This window comes from Nylanderia fulva, unplaced genomic scaffold (assembly GCF_048542155.1).
Source record: "Nylanderia fulva isolate GAGA-0341 unplaced genomic scaffold, ASM4854215v1 Scaffold25, whole genome shotgun sequence".
NCBI lineage: Eukaryota > Metazoa > Arthropoda > Insecta > Hymenoptera > Formicidae > Nylanderia > Nylanderia fulva.
This window is the reverse complement of record NW_028190314.1, coordinates 3015969-3040905: the sequence shown is the minus strand read 5'-3', so window position 1 is coordinate 3040905 and position 24937 is coordinate 3015969. Positions and strand designations below refer to the sequence as shown.

The 24937-nt window shown below is 32.3% G+C and overlaps 3 protein-coding genes across 3 annotated transcripts; all 3 read left to right on the top strand.

The window, feature by feature from the left end:
* The first annotated feature begins 427 nt into the window (after nucleotides 1-427).
* LOC114933389 (uncharacterized) lies at nucleotides 428-24617 on the top strand. Its single transcript, XM_085483379.1, has 7 exons — nucleotides 428-702; nucleotides 1543-1716; nucleotides 2174-2516; nucleotides 2641-2824; nucleotides 16871-17958; nucleotides 21752-21767; nucleotides 22614-24617. The coding sequence occupies exons 1-7, from the start codon at nucleotides 571-573 to the stop codon at nucleotides 23920-23922; spliced, it is 3246 nt and encodes a 1081-aa protein (XP_085339505.1). The 5' UTR covers nucleotides 428-570; the 3' UTR covers nucleotides 23923-24617.
* On the top strand, nucleotides 3287-8582 carry LOC114933385 (uncharacterized). The gene has a single exon (XM_029305917.2). It carries the CDS (start codon nucleotides 6090-6092, stop codon nucleotides 7209-7211), a length of 1122 nt encoding a protein of 373 aa, XP_029161750.1. The 5' UTR covers nucleotides 3287-6089; the 3' UTR covers nucleotides 7212-8582.
* LOC114933384 (uncharacterized) lies at nucleotides 18929-21992 on the top strand. The gene is made up of 2 exons (XM_029305915.2): nucleotides 18929-19264; nucleotides 20151-21992. The coding sequence occupies exons 1-2, from the start codon at nucleotides 19203-19205 to the stop codon at nucleotides 21265-21267; spliced, it is 1179 nt and encodes a 392-aa protein (XP_029161748.1). The 5' UTR covers nucleotides 18929-19202; the 3' UTR covers nucleotides 21268-21992.
* Nucleotides 24618-24937: the final 320 nt, after the last annotated feature.

Below are 24937 nucleotides of genomic sequence, written 5' to 3'. Positions count from 1 at the left end.
CCACCTGCCCGATCAATCAATTCTGAAAAGAGTAAAATAATGAAGCCGAGAGCAGTTTCTTTTATTCTCTTACAAAGAAATCTCGCGTGTGCGAAATGTGCTCGAATGATTAAAATTGATTTAAAAAATTTGTAATTTCAATTTTTTTCGCGCCGCGCTCCCTCGATTAATCTCGATATCGCGACTCGAAATCTTATCGGATGCTCGTCCTTGGAAGAATTGCGGGAATAATTTTGGAGAATTCCGGAGGGAAAAAAATCGGAGCGTCCCCGTATGATCGATTCGCAGATGCATTTGAAGAAAAAGAACCTTCGCGTCGTTCCGGGACTGTCGTGTGTGAAGGCGGTTGGCTTCGGCCGGAGCGGATCGATACGCGAACGCGGCTGCCGAGCGGCCCCGACGTCGGCCGAGCGCGGCCGAGCGCGGCCGAGCGGGACCGAGCGCGGCCGAGGCAGGTTGAGCAAGCGACGCGTAGTCGAACAACGCGGTCCCCTCTTCGGATTCGTTGCAAACGGCGTTCGCGTGGACGGGCGCGGCTTTGCGTCTCGAGCTGGCGTTTTACGCGGTAAAATGTCCTCCCTCGACTATCTGGACCTGTGTCGGCTGTGTCTCGTGAAGGATCGCGTCTCTATGCCGATCTTCGAAGGCGAGGGCGACATACGGCAGATCTTTCTCAAGATCACCGCTTGTTTGCCGGTCAAGGTAAGAAGCCAACTACGCCATCACGTACAACTATGGCGACCTGCCATCTTGTGAACCTTCAGAGGCCCCGGACTCCTTGATCTCGCCTTGCGGAGAGTCGGTTTTTGTTCATTCGAGCATTTTCTTTGAATTGCTCTGTAGATAAGAGAGAGAGAGAGAGAAAGATAAATGTAAATTGAGATAACGTATCTTTCCGGTGTCCATTGCATGGTTCACATCAGATTTACATCGAGCTCCATTTCTATGCTTGTTGGCTTTGCGACGCCACTAATTATTCCGTGGACTTTTGCCGCGCTTTTGTCTAGATGCAGTCGGCTAAGAACGCGGCTTATCATTTACCCTTGATATGAACGACGCGATGATTATATGATTTTTATCAGGAAACAGTAGTTAATATCTTTATGTCGCAAACGGCGAAATCAATATTAATTTTAGTCGTCGATGTTTCCTCGACATCTTACTGTCGACATTGTCTACGCTCGCGAAACCTATAACGTTAACTTCCTGCTCTTTATTGAAATCAATATTTTCATTTAAACTCTACTTACCGGAACATTAATTTCACGCTTATTATCATATGATTAATGCTAATTTGCATATGTATTTATGCATAGATTTTGCAGAAAAATTACAATTACATTAATGTATCATTAACATTATAAATTGGCTTTCAATTCACTAGAGATATTTCTTATTGCTCTTGGAGATAAGCATGATGCTTGTACAATGGTTTACTAAAGATAATATTAAGAAAAAACGTAATAAAATGTTTAATGTTAATAAAATTTTGCAATATAAATTTTATAATGGTAGAATCTTACATAATTTTTGTTATTATAGGTTGCCAGAGAAGACAAATTACCTAAAAAGATATGTGACGAGTGTGTATATAAACTAGAATTAACTTATCAATTTTGGCATACGACAGCAAACGCAGAGAAACAGTTACTACAATGGCTAGGCGAGGTAAACATGGAAGACAAACAGGGTTACGTTGGCAACGTTCTCAATCCAGTAATTATGATATCTATTTATCCTTTTGTAATCTTCTTCTTCACAAATTTATGGAAGATAAAATGTAGCATATATAATTTTAAAAAATTTGAAACAACTTATATAAATGCACAGATTGTCTTTTGTCAGAGTCTTCATTTGTCTATGTTTACCCATAGCAATGATAATAACTAGTGATTTCAATATTTTGTACATTGTACATATGTAAGTTCTTTCAAATATATTTAAATCTTATATTATATATATATATATATATATATATATATATATATATATATATATATATATATCTGTTTAATTATTAGTATAAAAAATTATAAGTATTAATGAAGATTCAATCAGATGACCAGATACAAAATATTAGAAATATATTTTTTTTTAATTTATCATTGAAACTTTCAACTTTTGATAAATATAAAATATTGTGTTATATATTTTTTTTTATTATTAATTTTAGAACGGAATGAAGCCAGATCAAAACAACGAGAACAGGTTAGATGGTACTGTGATGCAACAAGTAAGCGAACATCAGAACAATATGACTATGGGTATGATGGACAATATGGGTTTGACTATGCCTATGATGATGTCAAGCAGTACCCAACAACAAATAACCTCAGTTCCTATAGACAACAGTGGTAGCTCTGTACAAAATGTCCAACCAGTAGCTGGACCAAGTACACAAGCGACACATGACCAAATTACACAGAATCAAACAAATACATCCACGCAGCAAGAAGAAGAAGAGGAAAGTAGTGAAGAAGATGAAAACTCGGATGATGAATGCGATGGAGATGAAGGTATATACTTGTGCTATATACCTTATATTTCGTCTGTACAATTTATATAATTAATATATTATTAGATAATTTGAAATTATAAAAAAAGAGAAGAAATAAAAAGAAAACCTTAATTATGTTTAAGGCCTACCTATAAAAGAAGAAAGTGAAGAAGACCCTAATAATAGTAGAACTATCGAGCCTACAACATTTGTTAACGTCTCTCTGGCATGCGACGAGGCGGGTCCATCTGGACTTCAACAACAAAAAATTGCTGATATGCCCGAGATGGTAATGTCACAGACAACAGACGTGGATCCAAAAACTGGGTGAGTTCTGTTTTTAATTTATTATGTAAGGGCCAAAGATGTTATTTGTTGTGGTGAACATAAACAGTAACACAAAACATTGTGTTTGATTTTATTTATTTTTAATTTTTTATTAATTATAACGTGGTTTTTTTTAATTTAATCTGAGCAAAATTTTGTACATTTACTAGTTTTTATTAATATTAATGATTATAATAAAATTGTTTAATTAAGACATTATAATAATAAATTGATATAAAAGATTATAGTTTTGGAAATATGAAAATAGAAGTTATACATATATATAATATTAATATATATAAAAGATAATATATATAAAAGATAATATATATGTATATATATATATATATATATATATATATATATATATATATATATATATATATTAGATTTGTTCGTTTTGGCTACACTGGCTACACTAATTCAGAGGTTATCTTTTTCCTTCCAATATAGAGTAAAAAAGACAACCTCTGAATTAGTGTAGCCAATGTAGTCAAAACGAATAGACCTAATATTGCATATGCATATCTATTTCTAAAGAAATTAATTTTATATTGCGCAGTTGAGAATATATATTGCTTTAAATGCCTGCAATTATATGCATTGATTACAATTTTGAAAAATTATCGATTGCATAAAATAGAAATAAAATCAATATAAGATTATAATTAACAATGATATTTGAATGTATTTGATCATAAAAATATTAGCGCAGAAAAACGCAAGGTAAGTTTAAACACACCCCACAACCATCTTTGGTCCTAGACGTTTAGCAATTTATACAAATATTTTTTATTTAATATCTTTGCATATTTAAAGTAATGTTGAATATTTTTTTCAAGAAGAAACATAGGAAGATTATTTAAATATCAAGAATGTACAAATTGCTAAGCATCTTGTTACTCTTACATGTGGTAGCATGTACATATATAAAGTGCATTTCGATAAAATAATATGTTAACATCAATATTCTCTATGTAACAAATATCTTTTTTAAAATTGTGTGTTGATATAATTAATGCATATAATCAATATACTAATTTTATATATTTTATTCGAAATGGATTTTATGTGTTAGATATTATTTATAAATGTGCAATTAAAATGGACAGAGAGATTTCTCTGGATTATTATCTATATATAGATATGGATGTATCATGCAAAAAAAAAAAAACAATTTCTTGTTCTCACAATACTTATTATTTTTGGGTAATCAGTTTGATCTCTCTGTCCACTCAGAAATCAAATACATGTTGTCGATATTAATATTCCCACGCTTACGTGATGGCACTAAATGCCGCACTAAATGACCGATATTCGGTCAATTCAAAAATCACAGACGATAGATATTTTAATTGATGCAACGTATACCTACCTATCTACCGTTTCTGATTTATATCTTCGTGCTTTCCGATGCCTGCGCTTTACGATATTGCCAGGACTGTATTATTACATATTAGTGTTGCGATTAATCTTAAGAGTTATTATTTAATCGACATAAAAATACGTATCCCACGAGATCGTTAGTCAATTTTGCGTGGTCGGTATTCAATCCTCGAAAGCGAAACAATTATTTGCGAAATAGTGTAGTTATAACCGAGAAGATAATCGGTTAAAATGTACCTCAATGTTGGAGAAGATCAAGGAACATGTTTTCAATTCGAAGATTCTGCAAAATAAAAGAAAAAATCATCCATTAAGAAACTGCATCGAGTCAAGAGGATTATACAAAGGCGAGTATCATTCTTTTTGCACATTTTACAGTCTATATTTTATACATAGACTTTCTGTGTTTCTTATATGCAAAACGAAACATTACGCACTTGTAACAATAGTGCCGTTACGCGAATTTGTATCGACAGATTTAAGCGAGTCATTTTTTGATGCCGAATGAATTCTTTCACGCTGTTTTATGAGTTATAGATTTTTTTCATGCACATTGTTTGGATTGCGCGCATTGTTTCGCGCGCTTCCACATAAGTGTGAAAAAGATTATAGCGCGATTCTAAACAGAAGTTTTTTTATTTTTATTTTTTTAACAAATAATGACCAGGCTTGCATTGTATAATTGCGCCGGTTATATTCGGAATAATTTATATGCAGGATATATATGTATATTTCACTAAATATTTTTATGCGCCATTCAAATCGGCTGCAGTATTTGGTATTTTCTAGACATATTCTGAATATGTCATTTTATATAATGAATTTTCTTAAACATTTGTGAATGAAGAAAATCGTACTATTCAGTTCTGAGTATAGTGAATATCTGACATATGAAAGTTTGACATTGCATTTTTTATTTATATACTTTTATCATGTTAAATTTTTATAAATTGTCAGTTTTTACTGTAAAATACTGAATAATATATTTGATTTTCTTTTTTATATTTTATTTTTACTGCGGTTTTTAACTGCATTTTTATTTTATTTTACATAAATACATCCTGTGATATATTAAACACTATTAAGGTGTTGAATATAAGTATATACGTGTGTATGTGTAAAAAAAATCATACACTTTTATTCTGTGCTGAGAAGAAGATGCCTCATCATAATGGATTATTTATAAAGGTGAGATTTCTCTGTAACTAACTTATTTGCGTTTTAATATTTTCTATTCCAGTCTCAGAGTGATTTCTTAAGTAAAAATTTGCTTTTCTCGAACTCTTGCCAAGTTTTATGGCTTAATCTTTACTTTTTTCTTCTGCTATTGTTAGGAAATATTTTATATACAATTTTTGTGTGTAGTACATACTATTTCTCTGATTATTTATAATTCGAACGATATTCATTAATAATTAATGAATATAAAGCTAGAGTAAAAAGATAATAGGCTTACAATTATATTCTCTTTGATTTATCTATATAATTGTAGTTAAATATTGTAAGATTCTTAAGAATTCGGAAAGCTTGATGGATATTATATTATATATATATAGCGAGTGATGAAACTTCCTAAGCTGTTTGACTTGACGACAAATCACGACGACTTTCTCGATTCGCACGTACGATTTCTTGTACACATCATTATCGCTGCGTCTCGAGAGATATCAGCAACGCCCAAGCACCTTGCACCGGCCACCTGCAGCACTCACATAAGCATAAGATCTATCTTTTTTTCTGTCCTGTCTCTCTCTCTATTTTTCTCTCTCTTTCTTATCACCGCCTGTATGCAAGATATATTGTAATAATCACAAAAAGCAGCAGAATCTTTGAAAAAACAAAAAGCTGTGTGTGTGCCCACGGGTCATTCTCCGTTGCAATGTCCTTGGGTTTTGTCAATTTCAGGGAAGGAGGCGAGACCTTCGGCGGATTGTCAGGGATGCTACGTCAGATTCTTTCGCCTTCGCCCGAGATCGGGGAGGCCGGCGTCAATTGTAATCTTCTACAGACCAACTCCATATTCACGAACCAATCGTCGTCGATGCTGTCGTCGACATTGCTTCCCCCGCATTTTCAATCCATGTGCCCCTCAGATCAATCCCTGCTCGATCAGGTACAGATCCTCGCCGAGTCCTATCCCTGCCCGACGTGCGGTCTAGAGTTTCGAAGCGCTCTCAAGCTAAACTATCACATGCGAACGAGTCACGTCGTACGCCAGGAGTACGAGCATAATATCGAGAATCAGCCGAGGTACTCGTGCGCCGTCTGCTCGCGGACTTTTGTTGCCCTGAGCCATCTGAAGATGCACGAGGTCACGCATTCCGCGTCCTCCATGACCTCGTGCACGTCGACCTCGGCCAATATCCCGCCGTCCGGCAATAATATGGAGAAAACGTTCGCCTGCGATCTCTGTCAGGCCAGTTTTCGATACCGCACCCTGTTGGAACGTCATCGGAGGATGCATCAGGAGATCGGCCAGGACAAACCTTACTCCTGTCCGAGATGCTTGATGCGCTTCGAGACGCGCAACTTGTACAATCATCACGCGAAAACGCATCGACCGCTGCCGGCAGGTAACAACGACGCCAGGATCATCGGGACGAACGCGGTGTTGCCCGTGGTCGATCCTGTGATCGGCAATCTCGGCAGTCCCGTGATCCCCGCCAAGTCCATGACTTCTTATCCCTGCGACTCGTGCTCCAAGCAATTCACCACTGCCGAGTCCCTGACCACCCATAAGGCGGTGCACAGGTCGAGGCCGCTGGTCTGCGACGTGTGCGGCAAGGGTTTCACGCATCGCAAGTATTACGTGGTGCATCAACGCATCCACACCGGCGAGAGGCCGTATCTCTGTGCCATGTGCGGCAAATCGTTTACGCAGGCATCGACTCTCACGGTACACCGTCGGTATCACACGGGAGAGCGTCCGTACACCTGTACGTTGTGCGGAAAAGGATTTGTTACGCGAACGATCATGCTTAATCATATGAAGAAGCACTGAGATGTGTCAATTGACCAATACAATCTTTTACTGCGCGTGATTAAATTCGAGACGCAACTTTTGACCGTAGAAACAAGAAAAAAATGAATTGATATGAATCTTATTTGATCTCAAAGTCTTATTTTTTCATCAACATTCTAAAAGAGAATATTATAAAATTTATATTAAATCTTTTTACTATATCAAATTTAATGTTAAATTTGATATAGTAAAAAGATTTTTTGAATGAAAAAAAGATTTATAAAAATTAAATATTTGCAGAATTTTGTTTTCGTTGAAGTACAAATTCTAATTGATGACTATGTAATTTTTTTTAAATATAATTGTTAAATGTTTTTATAAAAAAACTTATCAATTTTTATTTGGAATTTGTCTGTTTTTGTAAAAATTGTTTTAGAATTGTTCAAGAATGTTGATGTCTAAGTGCCTAAAATTATTAATACTCAAGTTACTATCGCAGTATAATAAATAACTAGATATATAATATGACCAGTGCATGTAAATTAATTTTTTACAAACGCGTCTAACGTGATTTAAACTTTATATAGTTTCGGATAAAATATATTTAATGATTGAATTAGAATCACGATAAAAACAAATCGACAGTTATATTCTGTAATCATAAATGTTGTCATCATTGTGATATTGTTTGTATATTATACGAAATATTTAGGATAATGTTAATATTATTATTAGATGTGACGCGGAATTTCTATTCCTATATAAAGTTGATGTGTATAATTTAGTTTTGAATAAGCAAAGTACCTGCGCCACAATCAAATGAAAAAAGTGCCTAAAAATCATAAATTTTCTAAATTTTTTCATTTATGTGTGAGAAGTTAAACTATAAATAAAATTAAATAAAATTTGTTGAAGAAAATAAATTAATAAGTATTTTTTATACTTTGCGATTAAATTTTTAATTATATTAGTTAAATCGTTAATAATTTGCTAATATATAAAATACAGTAATTAATATTTTATTTAATGTAAACAAAACTGAATTCAGGTGCCTTTGATTAATATAGAACGAAAGACAGGGTAGAAATAAAGAAAACTTAAAATATTAATTATATAAATGTGAAATGTAAGTATGAAGACGCTTAAATATTTAGAGAATTAATCATAGAAATTATTCGTAATTCAAAAATAAAACTTTAATAGATAAGATAAAGTAAATGTCAATATTTAATAATTTTGCAGAGAGATTCTCATCAGCTTCATTCTTATAAATATACGTTTTCTGTTAATGTAATATTATCATAAACTACATTTTTTCTGCATAAATATGTTTTAATATACATATATTGTTAATATTTAGTTACAATTGACCATATCTTTTAAACTTGAGCTTTTTATTCGAATTTTTGGAAACCAAAGTCTTGTATTTGAAAATAATTTGTTTTTTTCTTAAATAATTAGAGAATTTTAAAAAGTTTTGGAAAAAAATATTAGAGTTAAAACATTTAATTTTAAAGTTAAATTCTTATGTTTATATTATCAATTTTTTATGTTTTATATAATTTATAAAGTTGTGAGATTGATAAGAAGTGCAATATAAATGTGTATAAATACATTTCTATCATTTTATCTACAGCAATCGATTATTTAAGCTTGATATTTTTTATTCTTTACAAATAATTAAATTGTGTATAATTAATATATTAACATTAAATAATTTGCGCAAATTTTACAAAATTGCTATCACTGCTTTATTAATAATGTTTAATTGATACAAAAGACACAATGTCAAAAGATATTTACACATGAAAACCTCTGCCATCAATTAATTAAAATTAATTGATTCTTTATTTCTTTCTCTAGATATTCTCTAGAGCAAAAGGAAAATTTCATAGTTTGTTATTATTTACAGAATATAAAATATTAATAAATATATTAAAATTAACAATTTATTTCTAAAGATTTATGAACAAATTATGTAAAATAGACATAAAAATGGAGCTATATTTATACAATTGTGTTATATGAGATGTTTATGTTATGTTTTTTTTTCCAATCTTGGAAGCTGAATTACTTAATGTGAATTACACACACACACACACACACACACATATATATATATATATATATATATATATATATATAATAAATAATAGAAAATCAAAGGATTAAATTAAATTTTTTAACGCGTGGACATCAAGATGTATTTTTCATACACTTCTAATTGAATTAATTTGATATATTTTTTATTTAGATCACATGTTTTAAAGAATATATAACGTTTTAAATTACAATGTTAAATAACAAATATTTTCTCTCAAACTTTTACTAAATAAAAAAAATCAAAATTGTCAAGTTGAACTTATGGTTTTCCGTAAAACTATAAACGATAGTAATACAATAGTTTATACATACTGTAAGCAATAATTATAAAATAAAGTTTTGTGCACTTATAGGACATAGTACGCGATTATTAATATAGATTAATATTGTAAAAATGTCCACATCTCTTATCAATTAATTAATAGGACATAAACACGATAAATCTATCATAGTATTAAGTAAATGTAGAATATAATTAGTTGTATTTTGTAGTCGTGGATTATTCTATACAAAATCGCATAAACAAGCTAGTACAACAATTAGTGCAACAATAAACGACGGTGTTCGCTCGCAAATAAGCATTGTTTAAGCGATAAGACAGTAAAGAAAAGGTAGAAGGTAGGAGATGACTACGTAATAAAGAAAATGCTAGAAATATCATTAGTGAGAAGCGCTTTATTGACTACCCAACTTCCATACAATCGAGCACGAGTGTCCAGCAGATCGTCCCTGTAAATATCTCGCTTACCTCGTTAAGGCAGCGATAAAGAACGAAAAGGCAACGAGGCACGAGCACGTTTCATTGACTCCCGTTTGTGTCTGTCTTCTTTCCAGATATATTGTATCAAAACTCAGGATGCTGCCCGAGGATCGGCAGCGATGCGGATCCGGTGAAATCAAGCATGTCTTTATCCAGGGCCACACGCAGTTACTGATAGCGGACTCATTAAACGTAACGAAGATGGATACGACGACGGACGTACTCGTTAATGAAACTGTTAGGCAGTGCGAGTTCTGCGGCAAAAGTTTTCCCTCCGATCAGGCTCTTAATTTACATCAAGAAACGCACGAGTCTTGTTTCGAGGGACGAGCGCGGTCACAGGACGATCAATTGGTCTGCGAGAATTGTGGCTATAGTTTCTCGACGATGTCGGAGCTGCAAGAGCACCAGAAGGAGCAACACGAGGAATGTTATAGCTGCGATGATTGCGATTACGTGACCTCGCATAAGGAAAATCTGATTGACCATCAAAGGTGTCACTCGACCGAGTACAAGTATCAGTGCGAGGTATGCGGCGAACAATTCCAAAGCAAGAGCAACTGCCAGGTACATATGTTGTCGCACGTGCCGGACAAGCCGTTTCAATGCGACGTGTGCAACGCTACATTTCGCTACCGTCAGGGTCTACGACTGCACGCGAAACTACATCAACCAGACTACGTGCCGCCGCAGAGGAAGCACCATTGTCATCTGTGCAACAAGCGTTTCTCCCGGAAGCAGGTGCTGCTGGTCCACATGAAGACGCACGGGAACGTCGGACCACAGAACGAATACGTGTGTCCGATATGCGACAAGTCGGTGTCCAGCAAGACTTATCTAGCGGTGCATCTGCGCAAGCACACCGGCGAGAAGCCGCACATTTGCGATACCTGCGGCAAGGGTTTTATTTCGCAAAACTATCTGAGCGTGCATCGTCGCACGCACACTGGCGAGAAGCCACATCAGTGCACACACTGCTACAAAAGGTTCACACAACGGACTACGTTGGTAGTACACTTGCGAGGTCATACGGGCGATCGACCCTATCCCTGCACGTGCTGTCACAAATCCTTTGCTTCTAAAACTATGCTAAACTCGCATCTAAAAACTCATGCGAAACAAAACGCGCGACAGCAGGAGCAGGAACAGCAGCAGCAGAGTTTGCAGCAGCAGGAGTTGCAACAGGAGCAAGACTCTTTGTCTCTTGATACTGTCACTATAGTGTTGCCCAGTTAGAACTAAATGGCAACGATAGATCCCATACTTTTATATATATAATTAAGCTCTCTTATTTACTTTTTTATATTTCATTAATATAGATAGTACTTGCATGAAATATACAGAAGGAACGACTGTTAAGTGCTTGCAGTAAAAATATATTGACAAGCTTTGAATGTTACAAAATAGAAGAGACTGTGATATCTTAGGATCATATTGTATGTTGGAACAGACCAATTATTTTTTTTCAATGATATAATAAATGTTTGAAGATTGAAAATTTAATCTACTTATTTATTAATAATTTATAACCTGAATAATTGTATATACTCCATACATGTATCGTTTAGTTTTTATAAAATTTATTTTTAAATTTTCTTTGCAAATATATGTTAATAGAATTAAATTTTATATATAATAACTTAAATTATATATTTGATAATTTTTACAAAATATTTGGACACTCTGCAATATTCTGTGTAACTGTTTAACTATTGGAATCGTTTTATAACTTTATTATATAATTATTATTCATACATTTATGAATAAATTATTATTTATATATATATATATATAAATAATACTTGAAAATATGTAAAAAAATAATTCTCCACAAATATTAAAATAAAGTATCCTTAGATACCACAGTTTCTTTTATAGATTTGATAAAAATTATAAGGCACAGGGACTCGCTTTTGTAATATTTTTTAAGCCATGTTAAACTAGACGATGTGCTTGCGGCGTACTAATCGTGTAAAGTATAAAGAGATACTTTATCGAGTTATAATTACCTCGCATTATTCCTTGAAAAGTCTGACAAACGATATTGTTATAACAGTTTACACGTAAAATCTGCTTCAAAGAAATCACGAAATAATACAGGTTATTTACTGTAATTTGCGAGTGAATAATGATAATGAATTGTTAAAAAATAAAATGTCATAAATTATATATACATTTTTTATTAAAAATTGATTTTGCAAGATTGAATCAAATCACATTTCTAAAAGTTTTATCAGTAAAATATTAGCATATAATATCTTAGAGAAAATAATAAATATAAAATGAATTTTGTATGTAGAGTACTAATTGCGAAGCAGCAAATAAATAGTTATAGTTATCGTTATAGTTATTGTAGATTTGTTCACAACGTTTTTAAGATTTATCCATTTCATTCAAAAATTATTACGCCAAAAAAATAAGAGATCTTTTGCAGATTGCAGTAAACCGTCCATAAATTTTTAGTATTATTATTTAGTATTATTTAGTATTATTTAATATTTTTATTAATAAACGTTATTTAGTATGTTTAGTATATTATGACTGTATTTTTTAAGCTTATATTTGTTTTTTTTTTTATTCTGTGTAATAGTAATCTAATATGGACTTATAGATCGAAAATTATTTATTATTCGATATTTTCTTTATAAGCACTTTTATCTCGTAAATTTTGCACGGTAATGATATATCGTAAATCATTATTTACATTTCTAAAAAGAGTGTGATACTTGCCTAAATATTACAAAGTTCTATTGAACCATGTTTTAAATTATCGGAACAATGCTTTGAACTATCGATAGTGTGTCTTAACTAATACATCTAGAAATTAAATAAAGTAAATAGTGAAAATTTACGAAAATAAAATTTTACTGCAGGCGATTATAATATTAACTAAAGAAAATAATAATATAATTTTTATATAATAATAGAAATATATACATTATTATATATTCTCTTCCATAAAATTATTTTTTTATAGACAATAATTATTTTGGCTGTATTTTCTTTTTAAGAAAAAGTAATTGAGAGAGATCTTTTTACTGATTACTTATTAATAAAACATGGTTAATTATAAGCATTTTTATATTAATCAATGCAAAAATTAAAAGATTAAAAATATTCAATTTTTAAGTGTGATTTATTTGTTTACATTACTTTATAAGAAACAATAGTATTAAATTAAATAGTAATAATTATTAATTGTAAGATAAAAAATAGTAAAATTAATTTATAAATGTTAAATAGTATTATAATAATATGAATCTTTTTTTATTTTTTTTTACTTATTAATGCCAGCTAAATTTTGAAATTTTATTTTTGATTGTGTATTTTATATTGTATCACATTATTTTAACATTTTGATGATATTAAGAGAAATTTAAGCTTTTGCAAAAAATGTCTCTTTTGTTTTATTAAAAAAATTGACATTGTCGAAATCTTATAATTTTTTAAATATTAATCTATTTTGTTATATTTATACAAAATTTAAGATGCTATATTTTTTGCGAAATGTTATTTAGAAAACAAACACTCAAACATTCCATTTACATAATTTTTTATATTCTGTTAAGTATTACTTCTGTGTGTAATCAATTTCACTGTTACTTTTAATAAAGTCTTATTGTAATTCTTTAGAAGAGACATTTATCTTATATTTTTTTTACAACTATGTAATAAATAAGAAAGTTTCTAGTATATGTATAAGTGTATTATAATGCATGCTAAGATATTGAATTTTTCTTCGTGTTATATCGGTGTTTTTCTACGGTATAGAAAAAGAAGAGTATTTAAAACATTCTGTTAAATTATATTTTTAGCAATTTTATTTTACAGAAATATTTTGAAAAACGAAAAATTTCTATTAAGATTAATATAAAATTAAAAATGATATTTATTCTAGATTTGCGCAATATTTTTATGTTGCTCGAATTTGATTTATATTTTAATTATTTCATGGGATGAAATATCTGAAAATCATATATGTGTTACTGAACGCAGCTCTCTGAAATCATTATACAGTAAGTAATAAGATTTTAATATTTTATGTCGTAAATTTGCTTAAAACTTCGTTACTTGAAGATTTTATGAGTATAAAATAAAGGTATATTTTTCACTTAATTATTAATTTTATCGATTTGCTCTCTTTTGATATACTAAGGATTATATAATTTTTCTCCTGCCTACATGATCCCATATCTTTTGGATAATACAATGATGATTGTCGCGATTTAATGCATCGCGTAGATTGACTTAAAATAAAAGTGAAATATTACTTATTTTTCGATTATATATTTATAATTTGTATTTTTTATTTTTTTCAGAAGTCAAAATTTGGGATCCAAGAATCATCCGAAAAATATTGTTATAGAAAAGCAGGTTCAAGGTGCATCTTACGTTATTTTTCAAGAACTTGACAACAAAACTATTCTTGTTCAAGAAATAGCTTATCACTGTGATTCGTGCAACGAAGACTTCGATACAGAAGCCAGTTTGATAGTACATAGAACGGAACAATCGATACTTAGAACTCGAGAAGCGTTACGTCAAGCAGAAAAGAAATACGAGTGTAACGTTTGCAGACAGACATTTTCAAGAGAACTACAATTGATCAAACATCGCCAGATGCGCTGCGAGCATCCTCCAAGCACGCAGAAGAAGCAGAAATGGAAAAATACAGTCAAGAATCAAATACAGTCGAGAATCAAGAGAAATCAAAAAGAAAATAAGGAATTGTCTGCAGGTCCCATCGAATGCGACGAGTGTCATAAAATATTCAAGAAGAAGAGGTACTTGAACGTGCATAAAACGCTGCACGGTGCGCCCCATATTTGTCACGTGTGCGGCGCGAAGCTGACGTCGGAATATTATCTGAAGATCCACATCAGGCGACACAATAAAGAATTCACGGAGTTTTGTAAAATTTGTAATAAGGGTTTCTATTTGAAAGGGACTTTGAAGAACCACATGAGCGTGCATACCAACGAGAAACTTCTCATTTGCGAGATCTGCCACAAATCCTTCAGCAATCGAGTCTACCTTCGTAGTCACATGAAGATTCACAGTCTGCCCGAAATGAGGAAGAAATATAAGTGCGAGATATGCAGCTTCGAAACATTTTATAGTTATTGTTACAAGGAACACAAGTGGACTCACACCGGCGAGAGTCAAGTTGCATGCGAAGTATGTGGCAAGCTGATCAGACGACAGTACATGAAGACTCATATTAGAATCCATACCGGCGAAAAACCGGAGATTTGTGAGTTTTGTGGCAAAGCGTTTAGCGCCAGGAAGTATCTGATTAAACATCGGCGAACACATACTGGGGAGAAACCCTACAAGTGCAAAATCTGCGAGAAACATTTTACTCAACGTGGTACACTTAGCGCGCATCTTCGAAGACACGAGAATCCTAAATGATTTTTCTCTTATTTCTCATTCTCTTTTCTTTTTAAAAATTTGAAAATTTCTTTTAAAATTTGTTTTGAAACGTTTTTCATAATAGATAACTGTTTACATTTATACACAGTATTGATTGACGTTTTATTTAATACTACATGTATTTTTTTTTTTTTAATATATTCTATATTAAAATTTGCTATGAAAAAAATTATTTTAATAGCATAATTTGATTCTGCATTATTTTATTTTATTATTGAAATGTTTGTTATTTGTGATATGTTCTATCTAATTGAAGTAATTGCATTAATTAATAATATAAAAACTAAGTTCTGTTTTTCAGGACAAATTATGTGATAATATGAATTTACGTTATTACGATATATTTCTTACGATTATATTTCAAAACTTTAAAAAAACAAGATGTGAACTTTCGTGAACCAGAGAAAAAATAGTTAAATTTTACTATGTTTGCTTTTATTTATTCTATTAATATCGTTCAATTTAATATTTTATCTACATGATTTAGGCTTAAAACTTTCACATACTGCCTAATACTTAAAAGGAATATTTGTGTTTCTTTTTTATGTATAACTGGAATATTATACACGTTTATACACAAAATACGTTTTGTCATTGCGAATGCGACATAATGCAACATTGTATATATTATGTATATATTCCAATAAATCTATATATGCATTCTCTACTTTATTCCATTATAATTCCTCTATATAATGTTTTCTATTTTTTTTATCTCCGCTTATTTACTTTAGAGTTGGTTCAAATATAATAAAGATTGTAATTTTATAAAATAGAAAGATAAGAAAAAATGAAATATATATCTTTACAAAAATAAAGCTTTAAATATCAGCAGTATCTTTATATTTTAATATAATCAGTCGATAGTTCGGATAATAGTAGCGTCTAATAAAATTATTACATACATCAAGAGGAATTGTGTATTACTTGACTTGATTGAAACAAGTATACTTTTAATAAAACCAATGTAGAGTGCATTCTTGTGATAAGCACATATATTATGCAAATTGCAAAGAAAAAAATGTTTACTTAAATTTTATTAAATAGAAGTTTACGTAATATTTGCTCTTGAAAAAGGTATGTGATATACAGGACTAAAAAAAGAATTTCCTGAAATGATTCATAGATTATTGCAATTATTTAATATTACGAGAAATAGTTTCTAGAAGCGTGATGCATTAATCCATTCAGAATATAAAAATTATAAATCGTATAGTCACACTCGATTGACAATCACGACTAACTCGAAATGCACATAAGGGACTTTCCATAAGGCTGATCAAGTGTGAAAGAGCCTTGCCTGTGTTAACTCAAGTAAAATCGATTGTGTATTAAGGACTGTATTATTCTATACACGATACTTCCTCACGCGTTGTTGACGAAAAATTATTTATTACAGGTGCGTCGAGATCGACTTAGACAGTGTAAAGCTGCAACCGATCGAAGAATTGCAAGACATACAATTAGTGCGATATCAGGATGAAGGATCTACTGTGGAAGAGTATCATATCAGTCATCAAGAAATAATTACGGAAACGGTTGAATATATGGTCGAATCGAACGATAAACTGGAAGAGTCTGCATTGGATAAAGTAGATAATGTGAAACAATTTCCTGAATATAAGTCGAGTTGCAAAAAAGACACGACAATTTACGAGTGTGAAATTTGTGGGAAGCAAATGCTGAAGAAGCTACAGTTTTTTAAGCACAGACAGGATCACAAGAGGAATTCGAAGACCGAGAATCGTTGCGAGGAATGCGACAAGGTCTTTGCAGATGAGGAGAAGCTACAAAAACATATGATCAAGGTGCATCAGAAGGAGAAACCATTTCAATGCGTTTTATGTGGCAAGTGTTTCAAGACCGAGGAATTCTTGAAGATCCATCTGAAACAGCACAATAAACGGTTTACCTGCGACATATGCGGCATCTCGAAGGTCTCCGGATACGATCTGCGTCTTCACAAGAAGAAGCACAATCAGGAATACGTGACTCATTGCGAGATGTGCGGCAAGGGCTTTTACACGAATCAGACGTTGGAGCGTCATTTGCTTACGCACACCGGCGAGAAACCATTCATCTGTAAAGTGTGCAACATCGCTTACGCGAGCGCGGCCTATCTCAACATGCACATGAAGTCCCACGGCGAGAGAGAGAAGCACAAATGCAACATCTGTAACTTCGAGAGCTACTGGAAGGCCGCACTGAAGGTGCATCTTAAGATACACACGGGCGAGAATCAGATCACCTGCGAAGTATGCGGGAAATCCGTGAGCAGCAAAACGTATCTACAGATTCACATGCGTATACACTCGGGTGAGAAGCCGCACGTTTGCGAAATGTGCGGTAAGGCGTTCAGTGTACGGAAGTATCTGATCGTGCATCTGAGAACGCATACCGGTGAGAGACCCTACGAGTGCAAGGTGTGTCAGAAAAGATTTACGCAGCAGGGTTCGTTAAACTCGCACGTAAAATCTCATAATGAGAGTAAATGAATAGGACACTTTTCGACTTCTATTTAAGTTAAGTGTGAACTTCTGATCTCCAATTTAATTTGTATAATACGATCTGTATAATATGATGATTTGTATAATATGATTATATAAGAAGAATGCATCTCGAATTATTATGTATAATTGCAAAATACGATCATGATTATGATGTTAAAAGGGCATAAGTGCAAATTTTTTATACAAATATATTAGATTCTTGTTTTTATCATTGAACATAATGAGTTATATCGTTTCATATACATAATTATTAAATCAAATATAATAAAATTCAATCTGTACAATTTGTGATAACATTTCGCCGAATGAAGTGCATGTAAAAAATTATTCATTTTCCATTAGAGGTATGAGATAGTAATTTTTTAATGGACATATACAAATAGTATTAAAACTTAAAAATTTATACAAATATTGTTTTTTAAAATGTATTTCGAATATTAATAGATAGATGCTGTTAAATACGATCAATAAATATTTAAGTTGAAATTATTTTACATCTATTTAAGAATTTTTTAATCGAAAAAGATATGACTTTATAAATATTATTATATATTTAAAACAATGTGATAATCATTATTATATATTTGTTATTTACTAAAAGATAATTATTATACAAATTGAATTTTCTGTGCATATAATAAAGAATCTAATGAAAAAACACATTATATATATTATATTAACAAGTAAATTTATTTTAACAAAATATTTTGCTCTCTATTTTATTTAGAAGCAGTTTGATTTGTAATTATCTAATTTGTTAATGCAAATCAATGTTTTATTTTTATGTTAAAAAATTCTTAAATAATATTATTTAATATAAAATACAGAAAATCAATATTCTAAAGTTTTAATATTATATATTTCTAATATCATGAAACTAGAATTACATTTTAGTTGCGTTGAAGCAGCGTAATATATAAATACATGTTAAACTTTTATTATTTTTAATTTTGTAAAGTTCGGAATATTACATATGACATTGATTTTCTATTGGTACTGTATATATTTTGCTGGAACTTTTATTAATCTATATTAGAAATAAAAAATGTATAATAAATATACACATTGTACACATATGTTTTTTTATAGTTGTAATTTATTAGATATTTTTTACATTTATATCTGGCATTTTATTAAAATTATTATGTAAGACATATATTGAAGGTAGTGAAGACGTCATATATGAATAATATATGCAGATGATGGAACGCGATCGCCAATATGAGAATACTTCAACTGGATTGCAAATATTGTAATAAAGATTTACTGCAAATTCCTGAAAGGTACGCATTATTTTGTATTTTGAGGCTGAGAGTTTAATATTTAGTATTATTTTTATTCGATTACTCATTTTATTTGCAGATTTTTTTTTTAAATAAGGGAAATATATATATATATATATATATATATATATATATATAGTATAAAAAATTATTAAAATTTTATGTGTAAGGAATAATAAAAAATTTAATAAGTATATAAAATTTATTTATTTTTTAATAAAAAGTGTATATATATATGTTTAACTCTTTGTATGTAGAACCTATAATTACAATTTAAAATCTAATATTAGTTCGTTTTCTAATATCACGACGTTAATGTCCAACAAACGTAGGACGAATTTTATTATGTAGAAGTGTGTCAATTTATTTCATAGCAGACTTGATAAGGACCTGAACTAAGGTCGAAACGTTGTCTGAATTTTGAATAAATAACTAAAGAATAACATTGTCAGTTGTGATCGGTTATTAACACATTTTATATTTTTAAATCTAATATTGTTTAACAAAACTACCCTACTTAAAGTTAAACTGAGAATCTTAATATATGAGAAAATAAATTTAATTACGTAGTAATTATAAATAACTAAACCCATTTATTATACTATAGAATATAAAATCAAAATATTCTCTTTTTAACGTTTACGATGCATTAAATTATGACTTTATATATGTATAGATACAGCTATGCTAAATACAGCTTTTTTTATGGAAAAAAATGTTTTTGTTTATAATATATAATGTGAAAGTTACATCGTAATTATATTTAATAAGGGAAAAAGAATATATATATATAAATAAAGTTAAAAATAAAATTTTTCTCTAATTAAAAAATGTTTGTAACAATTTAAATTAAATATATATAGTCATTATTTCATTTTCTTTTCAGAAATGAGAAACCAGCAGAGACGTGTATAAAAAATGAACTGTCTGTACATGATTCTGCGTTGGTTTCTATTTCCATTAAAGAAGAAAAAATTACAAAGCAAGAACTATACGTGCCACATAAGGTTGTAAATTTGGAACCTGATTCTTCCGAGAACATTCAGGATGATCTATTAACGCAAGAAGAACTTGAAGAAACTAGAAATGAAGAACTTACTCTAAGTGATTTGAATCTGAAGAAGCAATCCACCAGTCAAACGTTTTACGAGTGTAACATATGTACGAAGCTTTTTCGATCAAAGAATCTGTTCGAGGGTCATTTAGTAGCGCACAGTGACGCTCGACCCTATCACTGCGACGTTTGCGGCAAATCCTTCAAGAGGACGAACACTTTGGCGGTACACAAACGAATCCACACTCACGAGAGAAACTTTGTCTGCGACGTGTGCGGTCGCGCGTTTGTCCAGGCCTCTCAGCTGGCTACCCACCACAAACGTCACTTCGAGAAGTACACGAGACACTGTGAGATCTGCAACAAGGGCTTCTTCACGAATGCCGAGCTCCACGGGCACATGAACGTGAAGCACGGGGCCAAGGAACACGTGTGTACCGCCTGCGACAAGTCGTTTCCTAATAATCACACCCTGGTGCGTCACCTGAAGATTCACGATCCTAACTTCAAACCTGTGAAGCATCAGTGCGAGTTCTGCGGCAAGACATTCGCCTACAAGAACTCGCTGGTGGTGCACGTCAAGTCGCACACTGGCGAAAATAAATACGATTGCCATCTGTGCGGTAAGTCGGTATCGTCTAAAGGATCCCTTCAGGATCATCTGCGTCTTCATGGTGGGGAAAAGTCGTTGGTCTGCGATGTATGCGGCAAGGCTTTTCACAAGAGGACAACGTTGGTCGTGCACAAGAGAACACACACCGGCGAAAAGCCTTATTCGTGCGATACCTGTGGAAAATCCTTCACGCAACACTCAACTCTTGTTATACATAAACGATATCACACGGGTCAAAGACCGTATCAGTGTAGTTATTGTAACAAATCGTTTGTATCTAAAGGATTATTGAACGCTCACAATAAAGTACACTTAGTTAATGTGATGCTCATGTAGCCAGTGCACACAAATAGTTCTATAGTTTAAATCTTTATTTTAAATACAGGTAATTTCTATTGTACTAGATCAATTGTGTCTTATATTAGAAACACTTGCGTGATATTATCAGACTTGTGTATAAACTTAAACAATTTTGTGAGATAAAGTGAAGCGATATTACTCGATTTCCTCTATTCTAAAGTCATCAAAATTAAGAACATTTCCACCCTTCCAAGATTTCTTTCTGAGATTTTTTCTTAGTTTCCATAATTATTTTAATGACACATGCGTAGAAAAAAAATTTTGGATACTTTGTTTTTTCATTTGCATTCAAATATGAAAAACCACAAATATGAAATAGTAAAAGAGAAAAACCTTAGATTAGAGGAAAATCTAAAATAGAGACAATTAGTTATATACTGCCATCTTGTAGTTTGATACTGCATCTATAATGTGTGTATGTATGTGTATGATTGCTTACATATTTGATTTTCATTAATAGTTTCTTCAAAAGAAATGTAACATTGCTAACACGTTATATTTGTAAATTAATTGTTTATAAAAAATTGAAATTGCTAATATTTTTTCCGTTTTATTCAACAAAATTATTTATTTTTTCTAAAACAATGCAATATATTGAATGAATAGCACAAGTTTCTATATTAAATACATTACAAAAATTAAAGAATCAATTTTATTAAATTTTACATGATTTCTTTAGACTTTCATTTTTTAATAATTTTCTTATAATTTAACATAAGTGTTCACTTTTTTTGTATGTTTAAATATGTAAAATATATCACAAAAATAAATTATAATAAAAAATTAATAAATTTATAAATTTAGATTTTAAAAAGAAATTAGTGCAAAAAGAACTTTGTATCAAATTTTAATAAAATAATTTTTGAGTAAAAAGAGTAATAGAAAAAATACGTATCGTGATTATTTTGTATGCGAAATATTGCAATAAGAGTAGTAATTTTTTTTTTAATTATGGGATATTTCCTGCATTATGTATTATTATAATGAATAAAAGTGTTATTCAGAATTAAATGACTACTTGAATCGTGTCACTTTCTCTTTCACATTTAAAGTGTTTTTTCTCTTATGTATATATCAGTATACATTTCTCAAGTACATACATACACGACTTTTTTTATGAAGTTTAATAAAACACTGAGAATGTTTTATCGAATTATTCGCTTTACATTACATAATTAACACAGCTTGTAAGTTTGGTCAACAATTTTACTTACAGGAATAGAATAATTTGCTAGGCAACGAGATCGAGCAATGAAAGAAAGATAGTTGCGACGCAGAAAGGATATTCGATACTGATATCCCCCTGAATTTTTCAATTCCAGATACAACCAGCTACCGTTTCCCGATGAATATTACCCGATGGAAATGTTCTCTAAGCTCGACTTGGTGAAGAAGAATGGCGAGCCCGTGAAATCCACGTCGAAGTGCCAGGAACCGGCGGACGCGATTGATGGGGCAGCAGCGACTTCAACAAATCCCGTAAACATTGTAAAACAAGAAGTGGATGACGAGGACGATCTACCTTTGGCGTATCACTGTAAGCTCTGCGGCGTCTTCTTCGCCTCGCAATCCTTGTTGGATAATCATGAGATCGAGCACAAAGGTAAGCGGAAGAACACATGCGGTCAGTGCGGCCGGGTCTTCAGAACTGGTGTAAGTCTTCGCAAGCACATGAAGATGCATTCGGTACGTAAAAGCGGTCGCAAGGGCAACTCCTCGGGGATGGCCGGTCGTGCCGCGTCCTTGAAGAAGGTGAAGAAAGAGAAGTCCGAGCTGGAGTTTCTCTGCAAGACCTGCAACAAGGTCTTTCGACACAAGAGCAACTATCAGAAGCACTTGCTGCGCCACACGGTAGGAGATCTCCCTTGCAAACACTGCTCCAAGAAATTCCGACTGTTTCGCGACCTAACGAGGCACGAGAAGACGCACTTCTTACCGAGTTATGTGTGCAAGGAGTGCGATTACGAGACCACCGTTCTAGCGGCCTTGAGTATTCATATGACGCGACACATGGACAAGGCGGATCTGCCGTTCAAGTGTAACGAGTGCGACAAGCGTTTCCGGAAGAAGCTCGATCTTCAGGAGCACTATAACATACACTCGGGTGAGAAGCCGTTCGTCTGTCAACTCTGCAACAGCGCCTTCTATCTCAGACGACAGCTCTCCGCGCACTGTAGACGCACGCATCCCGAGTTGAAAGCCAACAAAGTGACCAGCACCACTTGCGATATCTGCGGTCGTGTACTAGCCACGAAGAGGTCGCTCTTTCGACACAAGGAGAGCCACAATCCCACGAAGCTCTACCTCTGCGATTATTGTGGCAAGAGTTTGAGCAGCGCCGAACACCTGAAGAAGCATCGGCGAATTCATACGGGGGAGAAGCCGTACGTCTGCGATATCTGCGGAAAGGGTTTTACCGATTCAGAGAATCTGAGGATGCACAGAAGGGTGCACACGGGGGAGAAGCCGTACAAGTGCGATCAATGTCCGAAAGCGTTTTCGCAAAGATCGACGTTGACGATTCACAGACGCGGTCACACCGGAGAACGGCCTTACGTCTGCCAGATATGCCACCGTGGATTCTCTTGCCAGGGTAATTTGACGGCCCATCAGAAGTCTACCTGCGTCTAAACCTCAATGACAAATTTAAACCTTTCTGTGCTTGAAACTCTTGTTGGTGCCGCGTTGACGATTCAAACTACGACCACATTTAATGATAAGATTAGTGCGATAGTATACGTGATTTTACGTGTTGTTACTTACGTATCGTAACAACTAGAAAGAGACTGGAAAAACTTTTTGACTATTATAGATTATATATATATATATATATATATATATATGAATAAATATATATATATATATATACTACGACGTTAAGCAACATCAATAGATGTTGATTCGATACTTATCGATACGAAATCTCTGATATCTTTTGTATACCGGTTGTAATGTTTGCGTGCAGCGTTCAAAAGACAAAGTTACGCGCGATTTTATTCGTTCGGTTCTTTATGAATTACATATTTGTACTACCCGTGCTCAAAGTGTTCCGTTACGAATATATTGTTGTTCTATTTTTTCAGTGTAGATAGGTAAGGATATAAACATGTAAGCCGAACATAATGCCAATAAGTTGTTGAACAAAAAAACGTCGTTTTCTAATTTCTTTATCTGTTCTTTTCTTTTTTTTTCAATTTTATACAAGCGTGATAGTAACACTCCAAGCTTGCTCGTTCAAATGTGGACAAAGCATCGATAAATTTATGTTAATCATCACTGATGATATTCGTTATTATACGTTTAATAAAATAATTCGTACATCAAAAGTGTTTGACTACGAAATTGTTTTGTCAACTAAATTAGTTTCCTTGGTCTGAACGAGCATTAACTCTCCTCCTAACATTAGATTGCGAAAAATTAAATCCCTGGGTCATGTATCCTTGTAAGAAACTTCAGAGTCTCAAGAGAAGAAGGTATCAATGAACAACATGGTGATGTGATTGCGTAAAATATCATGCTGAAAACTTACTGTTGTTTCTTACAGAACCCTCGAGGTCCGAGTGTTGACAGGACGTGATACCAAAATCAAGAAAGAAGATGAACCCGAGAAGCAGAACAGCGCGCGATCAAAAATAGATTCCGATTC